The sequence below is a fragment of the Citrus sinensis genome, chromosome 9 (assembly GCF_022201045.2).
Source record: "Citrus sinensis cultivar Valencia sweet orange chromosome 9, DVS_A1.0, whole genome shotgun sequence".
Lineage (NCBI taxonomy): Eukaryota > Viridiplantae > Streptophyta > Magnoliopsida > Sapindales > Rutaceae > Citrus > Citrus sinensis.
Window position 1 is genome coordinate 32,253,318 of NC_068564.1, and position 19,188 is coordinate 32,272,505.

At 32.8% G+C, this 19,188-nt stretch overlaps 2 protein-coding genes across 3 annotated transcripts; one reads left to right on the forward strand and one right to left on the reverse strand.

Annotated features, from left to right (window-relative positions):
• Positions 1-7,188: 7,188 nt before the first annotated feature.
• LOC102609558 (NADPH--cytochrome P450 reductase) lies at positions 7,189-12,872 on the forward strand. Of its 2 annotated transcripts, none has more exons than XM_006474122.4 (17): positions 7,189-7,796; positions 7,907-7,983; positions 8,064-8,121; positions 8,211-8,294; positions 8,405-8,441; positions 8,904-8,973; positions 9,060-9,254; positions 9,347-9,439; positions 9,531-9,756; positions 9,874-9,957; positions 10,061-10,212; positions 10,564-10,660; positions 10,927-11,076; positions 11,173-11,250; positions 11,333-11,455; positions 11,567-11,680; positions 12,398-12,872. In XM_006474122.4, the coding sequence occupies exons 1-17, from the start codon at positions 7,368-7,370 to the stop codon at positions 12,476-12,478; spliced, it is 2,148 nt and encodes a 715-aa protein (XP_006474185.1). In that variant the 5' UTR covers positions 7,189-7,367; the 3' UTR covers positions 12,479-12,872. The 2 variants fall into 2 exon arrangements, with proteins under 2 accessions (XP_006474185.1, XP_006474186.1); XM_006474123.4 differs by having other exon boundaries at positions 8,214-8,294.
• Positions 12,873-15,995: 3,123 nt separating this feature from the next.
• Positions 15,996-18,940, reverse strand: LOC102609283 (probable small nuclear ribonucleoprotein F). The gene is made up of 5 exons (XM_006474121.4): positions 18,774-18,940; positions 18,314-18,401; positions 18,198-18,235; positions 17,968-18,032; positions 15,996-16,262 (listed from the first exon to the last, which is right to left on the reverse strand). Exons 1-5 carry the CDS (start codon positions 18,777-18,779, stop codon positions 16,193-16,195), a joined length of 267 nt encoding a protein of 88 aa, XP_006474184.1. The 5' UTR covers positions 18,780-18,940; the 3' UTR covers positions 15,996-16,192.
• Positions 18,941-19,188: the final 248 nt, after the last annotated feature.

Below are 19,188 nucleotides of genomic sequence, written 5' to 3' on the forward strand. Positions count from 1 at the left end.
GAGAGGCCTACTCTAAACTGTATGACTGCATTAGTATGTTTATTAACAAATCCAATAAATTGTGATTAATTTTACCACACACGTCAATTATGTCACAGTATTGAAGTTTTAAAAAAATACTAAAATTATGTTAAATAATCGATGCAAATAATAAATAAATCAGATTCATATTTAAAACTTTTGACATGATTAATAAACAAATTAAATGTATGTAACCTATATTTGACACTACTCAAAGATTAGACCCTCTCAACATACCACAAGTTTGTGGCAGGAAATTTCTAAGTCAGAGCACCAACTCAAAGATTAGACCCTCTCGACATACCACAAGTTTGTGGCAGGGAATTTCTAAGTCAAACAAGCACGTTTAACATAGTCCCACTAAATTAGTGATTATTATCACAGTTGTGACTGTAATTGAAAAAAAAGTTTCAGGAAAAATGGATTTTCTAAGAATGAACGCAGTTACTACTGTACACGCGAAATAATGGCTTAAATCTTCAAATCATGGCGGTGTAAGGCTGTAAGCTAATGGTGTACGCGTGAAACAACGGCTTAAATCTTTAAATCATGGTGGTGTAAACAGTGCAAGTTATATCATAATGTAACTTTTGCGTCACTAGTTACAACTCAATGGTTGATATAAGTTACATCATAGCGTAACTTAATAAAGTCTTTTTTTTTAATTCTTTTTTATGTGATATACCATTATTTTGCGAGGTAAGTGACAACTCACACGTGTTTTATTGTGCTCCACCTTCTAATTTTAAGTTTTACTGAACCGAAAAAAAAAAATTACGACACAATTCAGCTATAAATTAAAAATATGTAAATTTTAATATATTCTAAGATAAAATACACTGTATTAGAATTTATATTTTTCCTATATTTTAACTTATTCTTTACTTAATGTCTTATTGAAAAATTACTATATGTACTCACACAAAAACATATATACAAAAAGGAGTTGCCTATTCTTGCTTTGTCTGTCCTCAGCTCTTGTTAAGAGTCCCATTGTACCAAAAAAAAAAAAAAAATCGATACATAAACATCTAAGAATAAGTCTAATGAAGTTTGAACTAATTTTCAATCAACCAATTCACATACATGCATTATGCATATATGTGTATACACACACGTGTGCATTATAACGAAGTTTGAATCATTCAAGTATTCCACCGTGTAATACTTTTTGACCGGCCTCAGCAATATATTCAAGTGGATCCAAAGTGCAGGGGGAGCACCAAAATTGACCCAATTAAAAATGCAATCGTCTTCAGGGCCCAGTGGCTGGTAGTGCACGCAAATTGACAATTTGAAACATGCGCAAAAATATTTCTTTATTACTTTGAAATAATCTGTTGTTGTACATTTGCATATCATATTATAGTTACGAAGCATTGCTTATGACTGAATATAATTGGACCGAATCCCAACCTCCCACCAGTTAAGATTAAGAATCTATTATTTTATTTATTTATGGAGATATTACAGCATAAACTCATGTACAAAATTAAGAATCTAAAATATGCATACGATAACAGAAATATATGATTTATGATGCATCTAATTTGCATGTTCAAATGGGCCCTTAACCTTGATTATTCCAAATGTTCGTACCACTTAGGCAAACACAGTCATCGTCCTCTTTAAAGTGTACATAATTAATTAAATTGTGGAAGTTTTTTTACATATCTCTAGCAACAAATTTAACCATCGCAGGATTTGTTAATTTTAATTTTATGTAGCTTAATAAATGCAGTATATAAATGTAATCTTCGGAAACTTTCATTGCAAGTAGGGATGGTAACTGGATCGCTCCATAATGAATATCTACAATATCCATCCAATTGGATCGGATAATATCCATCAAAAAATTTTTAGATTTTGAAATGGATATTTTAAAATTATATCTAGATGGATATAGATGGATATAGATAATTATTTTTACCCAATGGATATCCGTTTAACCCAACACAAGTTTAAAAAATTTTAATTTTATAAAATTAAAAATTAAAAATATAATAAACAAACAAATATAAAATTATTATATTAACTAGTGAAAATTTTAAATTTCTCTTATATTAAAAATTAAATTTTTAAAATTATCCTTTAATTTTTTAACTTATTTAATATTATTAATAATTATTATTTTATTTTATTAATTTAATATTATAAATGGATATCCACCGAAATTCGCCGGACCACCACCGGACATCGCCGAATATCGCCGGAACGCCACCGGACCTCGCCGGACCACCACAGGACCTCCCCGGATCACCGCCGGAGTGTCGCCGGACCACCGTCGGCTTCGCCGGACCACCGTCGGCTTCGCCGGAAAGTTGTCGGACCGCCGCCGGAAAGTTACTAGACCGCCGCCACCGACCACCAGACCGCCATTTTATTATATATGTGTGTGTGTGTGTGTGTGTGTGTGTGTGTGTGTGTGTGTGTGTATTACATATATAAATAGTTTAATAACTAAATTTAATATTGAAATTTTAACTATTTTATATTATTATTTTTATATAATAAAAATAAAATATCCATGGATCTCCATGGTTATATGGATAAAATCCATATTCATGTTCAATATTAAATATTGGATATGGATATGGATATATCAATTATGGATAATTATGGATTTGCATTTGGATGGATATTATCCATCTATAATTGGATATTTGCCATCCCTAGTTGCAAGGGGAAATGTGAATTTTTTGGTACCTTAGAGAATTATTAATCAATAATAATACTATGATAGTTATTGTTCACCGAATATTGAGGTTGTTTAATTTGTGCGAGCATCAACAATGTAATCTCATTTTTTATTACTGACAAAAAAAATTGGAAAATTTATCATTTGACAAATTAAGAAAAATTAATAACTACACGGCACAGTTTAATGTCTTTTACGCAAATAATAGCATAACTTTTACAATGGGAAATCATTTTTATAGCACCGACTAAGGTTACGTCCCCACCAATGAAAGATTATTTATTTATTCTTTTTTCTTAGACAAATTTACTAAAGAAGATTATAAAACCAATAACCAAGAGTTACGTTTGTAACTATGGCGTTTAATAACCTTTTAAGATGAAGTCAAGTCTAAGAGATTGTTTGTTCAATATCTGAAATATAAAATTTTACTAATTTCAGACATTTTTTAAAAATTTACTTTTTTGTTTTTTGTAACTTATGTCTGATTTTCGGACATTTACACCTTAATAAAAAAAGTAAGTTTTTGTGACTTTTATCTAAATAGAAAAAGATTTGAATGATAAGTAAATATTACATTCCAGAAATATCTCTATAAAATAACTTACTTTCTAAACTACAAAATAGAATCCTCATTTTTTATCTTGATTTACAATTATGTAAATATCAAAGAACCAAATTTAAGAATTTTTATAATAAAAAAAAATAAAATGCCACTTATATTTAGATATTAAAAAAAGAAAAATAAACATGTGATTTAAATTTTTGTATTCAGACTTCAAAAAAATTTAGACTCATTCAGATTTCAAACTAAAAAAATCAACACTACCTAACTCTAATGGTAAAGAGTTATTTTCTTAGAACTGATATCGAATTTGAGTTTTAATGTGCATGTCAGAACGTGGGTTATTAATTAAAAAAATCTTTTAAAATGTTATTAACTACTCTTAAAAAAATGAATATTAATATATTTATATTACTGAGATATATTATTTTAATAAATTGAGTTGTAAAATTGATTTATAAATAATGATTAGTAAAATTACTTAATACATTACGAGATAATCAACAACTGGTATTGCATCAATTGACATAAACCATATATCATGACTATACAAGACCGACATTATCGTAAACAAATGTCATTAATTAGTTATTTTTTAGATACAAGTTAAAAACAAACCAATCGACTCTCAAAACACCGAATAATTAGATGAACAAACCCCAAACCGTAATCTGATTTTGTGATCGTGATGTTTGTAACTTGGGAGGGAGTTGTTTACAATGTTGGCCAATAGAACCAGAGACAAACCTGGCCATCCGGGGCCCTCATAACTCCACAAATATATTAGCTCCTACTAATCGTCTATTTTCGACCCATATATTTATGGAATGTTAGATCGATGTATTAATAATTCATAAATTTAAAAGTGTAATTTTAATATAACAGTATTTATGGAATGGATTTAAGCGAACGAGCTTGGTCCACGTCTGGAATTGCATTTTATTTTCCAAAACTTCTTTGCTGTCATTTTCGATTATGGTTGGCTGGGTTCCTTGCACTTGGCTTATTTTAAATCCCAAATAAAGGTGGGGGGAAAAAAAGAGCTCATTGACTTTATTTTTGTTTTTTCAAAATTGTATATGATTGTATATACATGCAGCACGCAATTATTTAATTACACGAGCCATTTCTTAAATCCTAAGTTATTGATTTTTTTTTTCCCCAAAAAAATAAGAACATAAGTAGATCGACTGCATGATTTGTTCCATAAAATATAAGTAACATGCATACACACTGAATATTTCATTAACAAGCACGTGAAGAATCGTAAGATGCGGGATCTAATAAGCACATTTATATTCAACACAATCGTATATTAGCTGGTACACAACTCATCCAAGTACAAAAAAAAAATGTTTCATACCTTAGATTTATATAACCCCACAATAAATGGGTCACAAGATTTAAATATTTATGAAGTGTTTTATTTTTCCAATATGTTTTTTGGCTTACACGAGGTTTTATAATAACGTAGGTGGCGAGTTCAAATTCGCAGTCAGAGGAAGAGTATGCACCCAAATTTTTGTGTATAAAATAAAATTATCACTAATTTTTAGTTAAATTAAATTAAATTGTTATTATTCTTTATATATATACGCACATATGTATGTATTTTCGATTGCCTCTGAAAATAAAACACGTAAAAGCATTTTCACACGCTGGGTCTCCTGCAAGAAAACGACATAGAAGGGCATGAAACTCGCCGCGGACACCCACATTGGTCACTAGCATTCAGTATCGCTTGCCACATAAATGATTGTTTTAAATTTGAATACTTCCGTTATATCAGAAATATGACTGATCTTAGTCGGCAGTAGGGATGGCAATGGGGAGGGGAGGGGAGGGGACCGATCTCCCCGTACCCATCCCCGATATTTTACGTATGTCCCCATCCCCTCCCCGTCCCCGTCAGAATTATTTGAGAGAATCCCCATCCCCTCCCCGAATAATAACAGGGGATCCCCGAGGGTCCCCGATCCCCGAATAACTAATACATTTTTTTTTCGATTTTGAGTTAATCATATTAAAATAAAAAATTCAAATAAAAGTAAAGTTCGAAATATATCTTACATTAATATCTATTACAAAAGTCACATACATTAAATTAGTAAGTAACGCAACATACAAGAGATACAAACTTATTTTACAAACTATCATGAACAAATTAATAGTCTAATACAAAATTGTTACAAATAAAATCAAATTTAGATTCAAAATTAACTTTTTCAATGGTGGCGTGGGCACTTTATAAATGTGGACTATTCCCTTTACAACACAATAGTTAAATCGGAGCAAATCAAAAGTAAATATTAGATTAGATTAGATTAGATATTAAAATTGTGATTCGCTGTGGGCAATTATAACATCTAAAATTAAATAAAAAATAGATTTAAGTTTAAAATATTTAAAGAATATCAAAATTAAAAAAAAATTTGGCTAATAGAATCTACTCAGTCTTTTTAATGTCCTAAATAAAAATTTAGAACTTTAATTAGCTAATTAGGCCTAAAAGTTTAATAATATAAATATTTTGATATTTTTTATTTTTACCAATATTTATAATTTTATAATTTAAATTTTATAATTTATTTACTAGTAATTTTAAAAAATTAAAATTAAATTAAAAATTAAAATGGGGAAATGGGTAGGGGATGGGGATTCCACCTCATCCCCGTCCCCTCCCCGAATAAGAAATTGGGTAAAAAAATTTCCCCGTCCCCTCCCCGAATAAGAAATTGGGTATGAAATTATCCCCATACCCTCCCCGAATGGGGAAAATCCCCGAGGGTACCCGTCCCCGTGGGGATTTTTGCCATCCCTAGTCGGCAGACTTATTTACTATTCAGGCTTTCCCTAAACCAAATCGGGCAAAGATTCCTTGAATAATCGAATGGACTGCTGAGAAATGAAAATCAGTTTATGGTCAGTTCTCAATTTCACCTTTTACAAAACAAAACTTTGATTAAAAAAAAAAAAAAAAGAGCAAAAAGCCAAACTACAGTACTTGTTCACTGCTATGATTCGATTCATAATTTTTTAAACTTTTTGGTTCTCGGTTTCTTTTTCTTTTCTTTTTTTTTTTTTATAAAAAAATCAAATTCAATTTTGAGCTCATGTTATAAACATTTGTAGTAGATTATAAAAATAATACCGAACGGATATTTAAATTTAGAATACAACAACTGTATAATATTATTTTTATTTTTATTTTTATATTATAAAAATACAAGTAAAAAATTAATACCGAACAAGACTTAGTGATCAAAATTTCATTAACATTAATGGTTCAATACCACAACATCATAGATATTTTTAGATTAATATTTATTTAATATTCAAATTCACCTAAAAATCATTGGACGAAGCGCACGAGAGATTAATGTTTTCATCTTATATGGCGGAATGGGTTAGGTGAAACTCATGTTTTGCCACAAACATTTATTTCAAATCAAAAAGTAGGGTATAAATTTATTTTAGGATTAAATTTTATATTAAAAATAATGATAGTATATTAATAACTCCTAAACTAAAGGAAAAAAAATGAATGCAGGGTACAAAAATCTTAGGATTAAAATATGATTTTTTCCTAGGAAAATCATATAATAAATATCATAAAAAATTTAGATTTGAAAGTAAAAATATTGTAGATTGTTTTAAAAGCTAATACGTAGAAATGATTGTATCTAAAAAATTAACTGATAGTGAATTAAATGGTTTAAAATGAATTACATCTAATTGCTAAGTGACAAAAGGAGGTACCTCTTCTGATTTAATTAATTAGTTTAGTTAAGTAATTACTCAAGCGGGCGTTAGCGTCTTAACCATGGTTAAGTATAGCCGGTGTTAGGTGGGTTTGACTAAATCGCCGGGTCTGGTTTGGTGGGCGTTGGTTCAATCACCAATAATATAACTATAACTGCCCCCTCCTCCATCACACTCTCTCTCAGGGAAGCTCTCACCTACACCACCAAATTCACCTACACAAAACAAAGCGCTAGAGTGAGAGAGAGAGAGAGAGAGAGAGAGAGGGGGTTCTTCTCTTCTCCCGTTCCATTTCCACTCGCTCTCCGACAAATTCATACTATGCAATCATCGTCGTCGTCATCAGAATCAGGCACGATGAAAGTATCGCCGTTCGACTTGATGTCCGCGATCATCAGAGGTGGCAAGGTCGATCCGTCCAACGTGTCGTCGTCCGGTTCAGGAGTTGAAGTTGCTTCGATTGTGCTCGACAATAAGGAGTTCGTTATGATCTTGACCACGTCTATTGCCGTCCTCATCGGCTGCGTCGTCGTTTTTATTTTGCGGAGATCTAGTAGCTCCAAGCCGAAGAAGGTTGAGCCGCTCAAGCCTTTGGTTGTTAAGGAGCCGGAAGTTGAGGTCGATGATGGAAAGCAGAAGGTCACTATCTTCTTCGGTACTCAAACTGGCACAGCTGAAGGATTTGCTAAGGCTTTAGCTGACGAAGCCAGGGCTCGATATGATAAGGCCATTTTTAAAGTCGTCGATATTGTAAGCTCCACTCTCTCTCTCTCTCTCTAACCTGATTTTCGATATTATCAATTTTTATTACTTTATTTATTTTCTCATTTTTCTTAATATTTACAAATGATGAAAAATAGGATGATTACGCCGACGAGGAAGATGAATATGAAGAGAAATTGAAGAAAGAGAATATAGTATTTTTCTTCTTGGCTACGTAAGTATTATTCGTAATTTTCTGTTTTTAATTTTTTTGGTTGTTTTTTCAAAAATGAAAATTTATGTTATTGGCTGCAGATATGGAGATGGTGAGCCAACCGACAATGCAGCTAGGTTCTATAAATGGTTTACGGAGGTATATTTTAATTCCAATTTAAGATTTCTTATAATTGTTAAAGCAGAATTTGTTTTGTTTATTAAAAGATTGAATGGTTGTGTGTGCAGCAGAAAGAGGGAGGGGAGTGGTTACAGAAGCTGAAGTATGGAGTGTTTGGTCTTGGAAACAGGCAATACGAACATTTCAACAAGGTTTGGATTCCAATAATCAGCTGAAATGCATTTGGTTTAGCTTTAGTTTTGTGTATGTATGAATTACGTGTTCTCTTTTTATGCTTATTTGGTTTTGTGATTCTCGACAGATTGCAAAGGTGGTGGATGAGATTCTTGCTAATCAGGGTATGCTACAGTGACAATAAGATAATGTGTTGTTTATTTTTTGAACTCATTATTGAATAAGAAGAAAAACATAGCTTGCTTGGATTACAAGGCATTAGTTTGGATTGCCATCGATATGCATGTTAATGCTATGATTTTACTTCATCCACTATCAATTAGGTTTATTATTTGAAAGACATTTTCTGCTCAAGTACCTATTATGAGTGAGTATAAGCAGGACAATTATTTCTGCATACCTGCAGGATTCTTGTTTATGAAAATATTTGTAATGGTGGAGTGTACATGTGCTGCGTCAAGTCACATGTTAATTAACCTACATATACTTTCAGATAAACTTTATTCCTCTATTTTAACAGAATTTTATGGTGCCACATTGCCCGTTAATTCACTTCTCTATGACCACTTTTGGTTTTCTTTCCGCCGGTATCAATGAATCACTTTTTTCCCTGCTTCCATTTGCAGGTGCAAAACGCCTTGTTCCTGTGGGTCTTGGAGATGATGATCAATGTATTGAAGATGACTTCAGTGCATGGTATTAATTACTAGAATTATATTTGAATTGGCCGGACAGGTATTATTAAAAATCTTATTGGTTGTTATTATGGTTATTTATGGTAGGCGAGAATTGGTGTGGCCTGAGCTGGATAATTTGCTTCGTGATGACGATGATCCAACAACTGTTTCTACACCTTATACCGCTGCCATATCAGAATATCGGGTTGTATTTTATGACAATGCAGATGCATCTATGGGGGAGAAGAGCTGGGGCAATGCAAATGGCCATGCTGTTTATGATGCTCAACACCCCTGCAGGTATGAAATAAGTACTCTCTTGTTATTCAAAGTGTGGTTTGTTCAGCATTCTCCTTTAAACTGTTCTAAACTACATCTTATATGCTTTGAAGGTCTAACGTAGCAGTAAGGAAGGAGCTTCATACTCCATCATCTGATCGCTCTTGCACCCATCTAGAATTTGACATTGCTGGCACTGGCCTCACGTAAGATTTTGTTTCTGTTTTCTTGTCTTAATATGATTTTGTTGTTTAGAAATCTAGATTCAGGGAAAGTAATTCTCTTTTTCTTCTTCAGGTATGAAACAGGTGATCATGTTGGTGTTTACTGTGAGAATCTATCTGAGACCGTGGAGGAGGCATTGTCATTATTAGGCCTATCACCAGACACTTATTTTTCCCTTCATACTGATAAAGAGGATGGCACACCACTTGGTAAAAGCACCTTGCCTCCCACTTTCCCACCGTGCTCTTTAAGAACAGCATTAACTAAATATGCTGATCTTTTGAGCTCCCCAAAGAAGGTTAGTTTGTTTTCTTGGTGTAGTGAGTCTTGCCATTGCACTTTTCCTTTTTTGTTCTTGTTAAATTTTGCTGCAATGCAACAAACATTTGATTGTCTAATTGCATGTTCTTGCCAGTCTGCATTACTTGCCTTAGCAGCTCATGCATCTGACCCCACTGAAGCAGATCGGTTAAGACATCTTGCATCACCTGCTGGAAAGGTTGTACAAGTTTTATAGTATCAATTATTTGATTGAATTAGCTTTTTTTTTTCCTGCTTCATAATTTAATGCAGATATAACTCTTTGTTGCATACTTCTTTAGGATGAATATGCACAATGGATTGTTGCAAGTCAGAGAAGCCTTCTGGAGGTCATGAGTGAATTTCCTTCTGCCAAGCCCCCACTTGGTGTCTTTTTTGCAGCAATTGTCCCACGTTTGCAACCAAGATATTATTCAATTTCATCTTCTCCAAGGTGAATATATATTTCTTTTTTCCTTTTTGAGCTGTTTAAATTCTTCAACATAAGTGTTTCTTTGAATAAGGATGAAATTTGAAGGACCAGTCTCATAGTTAATAAGAAGAAAGAAGTTAGGATTTCTGAGGAGAGCTTGAGAGGGCAGTCTTGTAGAAGTTATATCATTTAATTTTTAGTGCAGAGAGCAAGTTTGGTGGGTGTAAGGGATGTTTCAGTATAGCCATCTGAAGATCAACTCAGCAATTTCTCACAGTCCCATTTCTATCCTCTTAAATTTGCGAATTCTCGTAACATTTGTACCATGTGAAGTTATACAAAATTTATGTTCTTAAAAATTATGTTATGCAGGGTTGCACCATCTAGAATTCATGTTACCTGTGCTCTGGTTTATGAGAAAACACCAACAGGACGTGTTCACAAAGGATTGTGCTCCACTTGGATGAAGGTACTTGACATTGTTTTCGTTTTTATTTTCTATAGTGGAACATTGAAGAACTGTGTCACTGAATAACATTGTTTCTAGTTTTCCTGGATTAACCCATTCACAGAGAAAAGCATGATTATGTCTGTGCATTTGCCTGCATGAGCTGGAACGGGAGCCTTTATGTAGTCTGATTTTAAGTGGTTTTGTTAGCCTTTGGGCAAGTCCACATTGCATCGCTTATTTGAAATTGCTTAGTATTTACCATTTTTCTTCTTGGTTTCTTGCAGAATTCTTTGCCAATGGAGAAAAGCAATGACTGCAGCTGGGCACCCATTTTTGTTAGGCAATCAAACTTCAAACTCCCTGCAGATGCTAAAGTGCCTATCATTATGATTGGCCCTGGCACTGGATTAGCTCCTTTCAGGGGTTTCCTACAGGTTGGTGGACTAGATGCTCACTCACTTTTTGATCTTGCATCCCATTTAGTTTCTTAAGTTAATTATATGTATTTATTTTTGTTCTGTCTTTTTCAGGAAAGGTTTGCTCTGAAGGAAGCTGGAACAGAACTGGGACCCTCTCTATTATTTTTTGGATGCAGGAACCGTAAGATGGTAAGTGCTGGCCATTTAAGTGCTGCTGTTGTTTAGGTAAGCTCTGGATTCCGAAACTTCATCTAATTTGCTTAAATTGCAGGATTACATTTATGAGGATGAGCTCAACAACTTTGTTCAAAGTGGTGCACTTTCACAGTTGATTGTTGCCTTCTCACGTGAGGGACCCATCAAGGAATATGTGCAGCATAAAATGATGGAGAAGGTATTTGAACTCTTTCACCTACCACCATTTGTGGGAAAGAAACTTTAAAGTAAATGAGTTAAAGTTATTCCTTAATATTAAGCTAAAAGCTCATGTTTTCTCCGAATCCAGTCTTGGGATATCTGGAACATGCTTTCTGAGGGAGCTTACTTGTATGTTTGTGGTGATGCCAAAGGCATGGCTAGAGATGTCCACCGAACTCTGCACACTATTGTTCAAGAGCAGGTATGCTAATATGAATATTGTCATTTTAGCTTAAAATGTTAATGAATTTGATGCATGTGGTTGTAGTTGACACCTACCTAACAAAAGGGACCTTGCTTGAAAAGTTACAAGAATTCTGGGCTGTTGCTTATTTTATTGTTAGAAATAATAATTTGACAAGAGTGAAAGTTAACCCCACTTCAAATAAAATTACATTTGAGGACAAAGAAGAATTAACCACACTTAAGAATTTTTCCGGCACATTACTTGCATTCATAATCAATCCAATTATTTCCTTCTTGTTTTCTATTCGTCGCTTCAATCTAACCAAAATAAATTGTAAAAGTTTAGAATAACGTTCTTTCCGTATGTGTTACTGATTAAGAATTCTTATTACCTACGATTGCATAATATGTAATTTAACTTACTGATTGACAACTTTTGAGGAGATAAGAGGGGTGCCAACAGTCCAACTCATTTAAAAAACATAATTGGTGATAATTTAATTGAGTTGGTGTAAAATAGTTGGTTACTTTTTCATTTTTTTTGTATGAAGGAAATAAATCTGTGTAATGATGTTGAGCTGAGATTTTTCATATGGCAGCTGATTGTTACTCTTGCTAGTGTGGTTTTTGTTGCCATGCTGTGTTTAGTATATATTCCTATTACTTGGTTTAGTTTGCCCAGTCTCTCTTAAGACTCTTAAACTCAATTGCACTGTGTCTTTATCAATTTCAGGGATCTCTTGACAGCTCTAAAGCTGAGAGCATGGTGAAGAATTTGCAAATGACTGGCAGGTATCTACGTGATGTATGGTGACCATCCTTCTGATCCTGAGTCTTCTCACTAGTAAAATTCGAAGGTGATTGCATAATACATACATAAATATGTTATCTCGGGCCAGCTCATTTGAAAAGCACTCAACGGAAAGGCTATTTGTGTGGGTCCTGCCTCCCGCACCCCGAAAAGGCAACTGCGATTCTTTTTTTCTTTTTTTTTTTTCTTTTTTACCCTTACCATATGATGGAATTTTTTGTTCATGTAATTTATAAATACAGAATATGGTAATTATCGTTACTCGCTAGGCGTAGCATTGTGAACTCAGATTTTCCATATAAGAACCAAAAATGGTTCAATCGACTGAATATGTTGTACCCCTCTTTACGTAACTCTTTTGCATATGGATAATATAAACTGCAAGTTTGGTTTCTCATATTACTTTTCTTTCATTTCTTCCACCTCGCCAATATAAAACATTGTAGGATGATTAATTTTAAAATTATTATTTTTTAACAGAATCTGATTGATTAAGGAATAATCGAAATAGGCTCCCGATGTCAATTTATGCATACTTCAAATCAAGACTATCATTAAAAAAGAAAAAAAAAAAGTCATCACTAGGTAACATGGAATTCTTGTCTACATTTTATATGTCCTTTCGTAACAGAGAAATGTTACCACAAGCTACATTGTCTCTTAATTCGTTTAGTTTTGACTGATAACTACTTTATAAGACCAGATGCAAAAAATATAAAAAAATAGAGATTGCATTTTCTGTTTGATATATATATATATATATATATATATATATATGAAAAAAAATGATATTTTAACTTTAAATTTAATTGGATTTAGGAAACTAATGAATGAAAAATTCAAATAACTTTTAATTCAAAATTTTAAGTTAAAAGAAATCTCATTTATTTATAATTTATTAATTATAAATGATAATGGGTGAAGAGAAGACAAATAATATTTTAGGTTTAAATTTTTATGATTGGATTAAGAGATCTAGTTAATAAAAAGTTAAGTTACATTTTTACTCTAAATTTTAATTTAAAAGAAATCCCAACTCAGACAGCACTTCCTAATTACGTGTACGTATAAGGTCCAAAAGCTTTGATACTTGGATCAGTCCCTCCTTGCTCAAAAACACGCGGTCGTTGGAACTTTTAGCTGATTAAAGGACACTTATAAAAGTCCAACAACGAGTGTTCGCCTTTTAGATGAACCAATCAAGGTATAGTCAACATAATACAACACATATTGAATCCCATAAATTCAATAGAAGACAGATTTAAAAAATGATTTATCGTGATATTCCCACCTTCTTTGACAAAATGGGCAATTAAAGCAAACACATGGGAGGTTCCGGAACACTTGGCTTATGAAAAATATATATATTTATGGGGTCATTCTTTTCCCCGAAAGCAACATTGATGTAATTCCAACCGCTATTGTGTTATTGGTGGGTAAGGATGGCAATTGTATCCGTAAATCCGTAAATTCGTTCAAACTCACCCGCCAAAACCTGCCCGTTGCGGGTAATTTTATCCGTTGCGGGCGGGTTTAGTATTATAAATTAAAACCCGCACATGGATGTGGATGGGTTTGGTATTAACCTTATACCCAGTGGATACCCGCATGGATATCCACCAAACCCGTAATAATTTTTTTCAAATATTTTTAATTTAATTTAAATATAAAAATATATAAAGAAAATAATATAATTAATCAAATTACTAAATAACCAAAGGCTCAAAGTTATGTATGTGTGTATATGGCTCATCTCCTATTCTAAAGTCATAACCTAAAGAAAACTAAAGATATTTCCCTTCGAATTAGTATTTGAAAATATTAATATTAATTATTATTATAGCCATTGTGTTGGATGGGTGCTTATAGTGGTGAATAAAATAAATATCTTCTCTTGGATCTTGTTTTAAATGATAATATGAAATGTAATTATTATTTTTAGATATTAGTTTGTGCTTTTTAAATAGATTTGTGTAATTTATACTTAAATTTGAGAATTTGTGTTGAATTGATGTGGAAATTTTACTTTTTTATTTACATTGTTTAAATATAAAATTGAATATGTTATATGGAATTTGAGGTTATTATTATAAATTTATATATTAAAAATTTGTGATTTTAAATACAGAAACCCGCAAAAAATCCGCCGGATACCATTGCGGATTTGGTAATTGTTAAAACCCGCTGCGGGTTGCGGGTGGATTTGATAATTTAAATTTTGTGCGGATTTGAGTTTAATATTGGCAAACTCGCTGCGGGCGGTGCCCATTGCCATCCCTATTGGTGGGGGACACTTAATCACCGCCACAGCGTTTCAACTAAAGAGCTTCTCCTCCTCTTGTTATAATGAAAGAAACTGTGGGCGTGTTATATATAGACCACAGATTTTGACCCCCATTTTTTTTTTCTTTTTTTAAAGTTGGGGGCCTCGGTGGTTGAGAAATGAGAAATGAATGGGGAGAAAGGAAAAGCAACTCAACTCAACTCATTTGAGTTTGGGTGGTAGACTCAGATTATAAAGCTACTTCTTTCTCAACGTGTTTCGATTTTAATTGGTCGTTCGACACAAAGCTTGAATCTAAGCCACAGCTTGCAAACTACCTCAAGTTTTTTTTTTTCAAGGGTAGATGGATGAAGTTAAAATTTCAATCATAACGTTGAAGATATGGGTTGACTTGTCGTGCCTCATTCACATTCTGTTAATTTTAACATGTTCTTAAACATCAGTATACGTATATTCTAAAATACTTATATGTACTACCATTACTACTACTACCAACTCTTTGTATGAATATAACAATTTTTAAAATATAACATAAACCTATTAATTATATCAAATTGTTGGTGATTTAATTGTGCAGAGAGGGTACCAAACAAAGGCATTGATTTAGTTTGATAATGACTGAGAGCTAACTATATGCGAAGATCAAGCGGAAAATGGATCTGAATCTCGATTATTTTATCTCATTGACTGACAGATTGGTGGCGTTACCATTTAACATCCATCCTTTTGACGGCAAATCCTATTTCCTGTATTTTTCTTACCTACCCACTTTACTTCAACGACCTATGAAGAGTTATTTGATAATTCAAACCCATTGATTGATATACCGTAATCAAAGATTTTAGTAAGCATAATTTCAACATCTTGGTCTGGTAGGATTTAGAGGCTTGCATCTACGACTTTAGAAGGAATAAGTCTTCATTTGAAGTTTTGCAAAACCAAACGTCAATAGAGTAAACTTGAAGAGGTCGAAGTCTAAAAAGATTACTATCTTCATTTCAAAAGCCAAAACATTTGGAAAAGAGAAGCTGTTTTATAGGTCTAAATTTAAGAAAAATGAAAGTCCAAAAAGTTGAAAATCTTTTTTTTCATTTTACAGGCAGCTCCCCACTGCCTCAGTTCAAACTTGTCCTCAATGGAGGACCATCTGGCCAATAGCGTAAGTACCAAAATGATAAATTCCTCCCGACAAAAGTATTGTTTTTCAAAGAACCGAGAGAATTACCCGAAGCTAAGTTTACAGGGCATTCAAACGCCAGAATTCATATCAAAGGGAAATCAATTTGTTTGTCAGGCCCCGATGAAAGGCATGGGGAATATATCAGTAAAATTACAAATCATCTGAAACTTACATACAAGTACAATGGAGCAGGTTTAAGCTTAAAATAACAGAGTTCTATTTAGCCGATGACTAAAATGCTTGAACAAATCCCTTAGTCTCGATCAGCATCCTCTATTTCTTCATCCTCTGGAACCCCGCGGAGATAGAGAACATTGTTGCATCTGCATACAAAAATAAACAAAAGAAGAAAAGGGAAAAAAACAAAAATCAGATGCATCAAACTCAGTAGGTTGCAGTTTCAACAGTGGTAAAAGACAAGAAGCCGAAGCGACTGTAAACACATTGGTTGTAAGCTTGGCAAAAGTCATCCAAGAAAAAACCTCTCCCTTATTGCAAAAAGCAACCAGTCCAAATCTAAGTTCAAGAAGCTTAACAAGCTAAGATAGCCACTTATCCAAGTCCTTTCTTACTTTCCTAACCGATTACACGTCTATCTATCAGGTTTACCCAACTACAAGAATGGTGCAGATACTGATACAAATGCAGACAGACAACAATAGTGATAATCAAGCCACAAAAAAAATCAACAAAAACAATCAAAATAGATTAACACTTAAATATATGTATCTAAATTGCTAATAAACAAAAATATGCATTAGATATTCTTCAGTTCAGACCAAAACATTAGCAAGCTAGTCAGCAGGGTCTTTGGAAATGCAGATTAAAAACATTAACCATAAGAGGAATTAGGGATGGCAATTGTGCCCGCAAACCCGCAAATCCGCCCGTTGCGGATAATTTTGAGGGTTGCGGCGGGTTTGGTATTATAAATTGAAACCCCCACTTGGATGCGGGTGGGTTTAGTATTAGCCCAATATCCGGCGGATACCCGCATGGATAACCACTAGACCCGCAATGGTTTTTTAAATATTTTTAATTTAATCTTAATTGAAAAAATATTTAAATCTAAAAATATATAAAGAAAATAATGTAATTATGCAAAGTACCAAATAACCAAAGTGTTTTTGTATGGTCTATTTTTCTTTAACTTAATGCATGAATTATTTCATTATTATAATTTTTTTCCTCGAATTAATATTTGAAAAGTATTATTCTTTAGAAAATATTAGTCTTAATCATTATTGTAGGCATCATGTTGGATGGGTGCTAATGATGATGAATGAAATGAAAATCTTCTCTTAGAGCTTGTGTTGAATGATAATATGAAATATAATTGTTATTTGTAGATACTAGTTTGTGGGTTTTTTTTAATGGATTTGTGTGTTTTATACTTAAATTTGAGAATTTGTGTTGGATTGATGTTGAAATTTTAATTTTTCATTTACATTGGTTAAATTTAAAATTGAGTATGTTATGTCGAATTTAAGGTTATTATTGTAAATTTATATATTGGACATTTGTGATTTTAAATGTACAAGCCCGTAAAAAATCCGCCAGATACCATTGCGGGTTTGGTAATTGTCAAAACCCATAACGGGTGGGTTTTCTTAAAAAAATTAAAACCCACTGCGGGCGGTGCCCATTGCCATCCCTAAAAGGAATACTCAAATGCAATCTTGTCACAAAAGTGCAAAACACTCATTCTAAGAAACAGAATCTTAAAAAATCCATATCATCTTGTTTTCTTATGTTTAAGTATGAACAAGATACTAAAGGAAAATTTCAGCCCTAGATAATATCAATAGCCACACACTTTCTACTTATCCTCGCAATGACCAAAATCAAACGAGGCTTTAAGTCCACCCTCAAATGTTATATCTAGTTTGCCAATATCCTTTACGCCATAGACAACAAAATTTAACGTAATTTCATTTACTAATAGCCTGAGAGACTTTTGTCCTGATCATTGCATTTTAAGTGATAAGATAATTCAGGAACAAAACAATAACATCAAGTGGAAGTTACCTGATCAAGATCTCTCCAAGGTTTCCAGAGAACTGTCCATCAACATATTCTTCAGCATTTCCTAGCTGCGGATACCATAACGCAAATCAAAGCAAAAGATTATTAACAACATGCACTCATGCATCCTCTATACGAGAAAAAGTTGTGCTATGCCTGACATAGATACCTAATTAACAATGGACACTAGATAAGCAAATAGAAATAAAAAGGAAAGGAATCTTAAGTTGCACCTGCAAGTTCATGTAAGAATCCACTGAGGCAAGGAAACCTGAACAAGATAATAAATTTATTAAAAAATAAACAATGGAAGCCAATTGTGTCGAATAAAAAACGAAATTGAAAGTACCTTTATACTCCATTCCCCACTTGAGTTTAACAATGACAGTCTTTCCAGTCAAGTTATTCAAGAAAGGTTTCGGGTTAACCGGTATCGTCTGCAATATTCACATAAATCATAGCAATTAAGTTGAAAACACAATGTCAATTATATCTTACAGCAAATTCCATCAAATAATGCAGTAGCATTCGATAAGTTTACGCAACCAAATTTAGTTCAGTTTTTTTTTCTTTTCTTTTTCTTTAGTGATGTTTATTTGTGCAGGTACAAAAGTAATATTATAAAAACATATACGAACAAAAAAAAAAACTAAACCCTCAAAAATTTATCACGAATACTCTTACGAAATACAAAAGTTACTTGTCTATATAGGCAAATAATCAAACAAGAAAATAAATTTACCACAATACAATGAAAACTAAAATAATTAACAAAAAAAAGTTTGCAATTTAATTTTGGTGTCACTTACAGCCATCGAAGGACGAGGAAGGAAGGAAAGTACGCTGTCGCTGCGTGTTCTATTGATGATCTTGATCTGTGGTGGAGCAGTTGCAACTTGCAAGGGTTTTTTGCTTTCTAGGGTTTTGTAATTTGTATCAGTTACTCAATGAACCCCATCGATTCCCTGACTTCACGTTCTTCTGAAAATGACAGTGGTTGTCTTAGAGAATTGATGGGTGTATTTAGTAATATTTACAAGGGTCCCTGGTCGTTTTAAGTTGGGTCAACTTCATTCTTTTGAGCCCATATCCGTTGTTATGCTCCCTTCGTTTAAAGGAATTGAGATCTCTTTTCTTTTGAATATGATTTTCTATATTATGTGCATATGATTAAGATTCAAGAATAATTCTTTTATTGCATGTCTTTTTTTTTTTTTTTTGGTT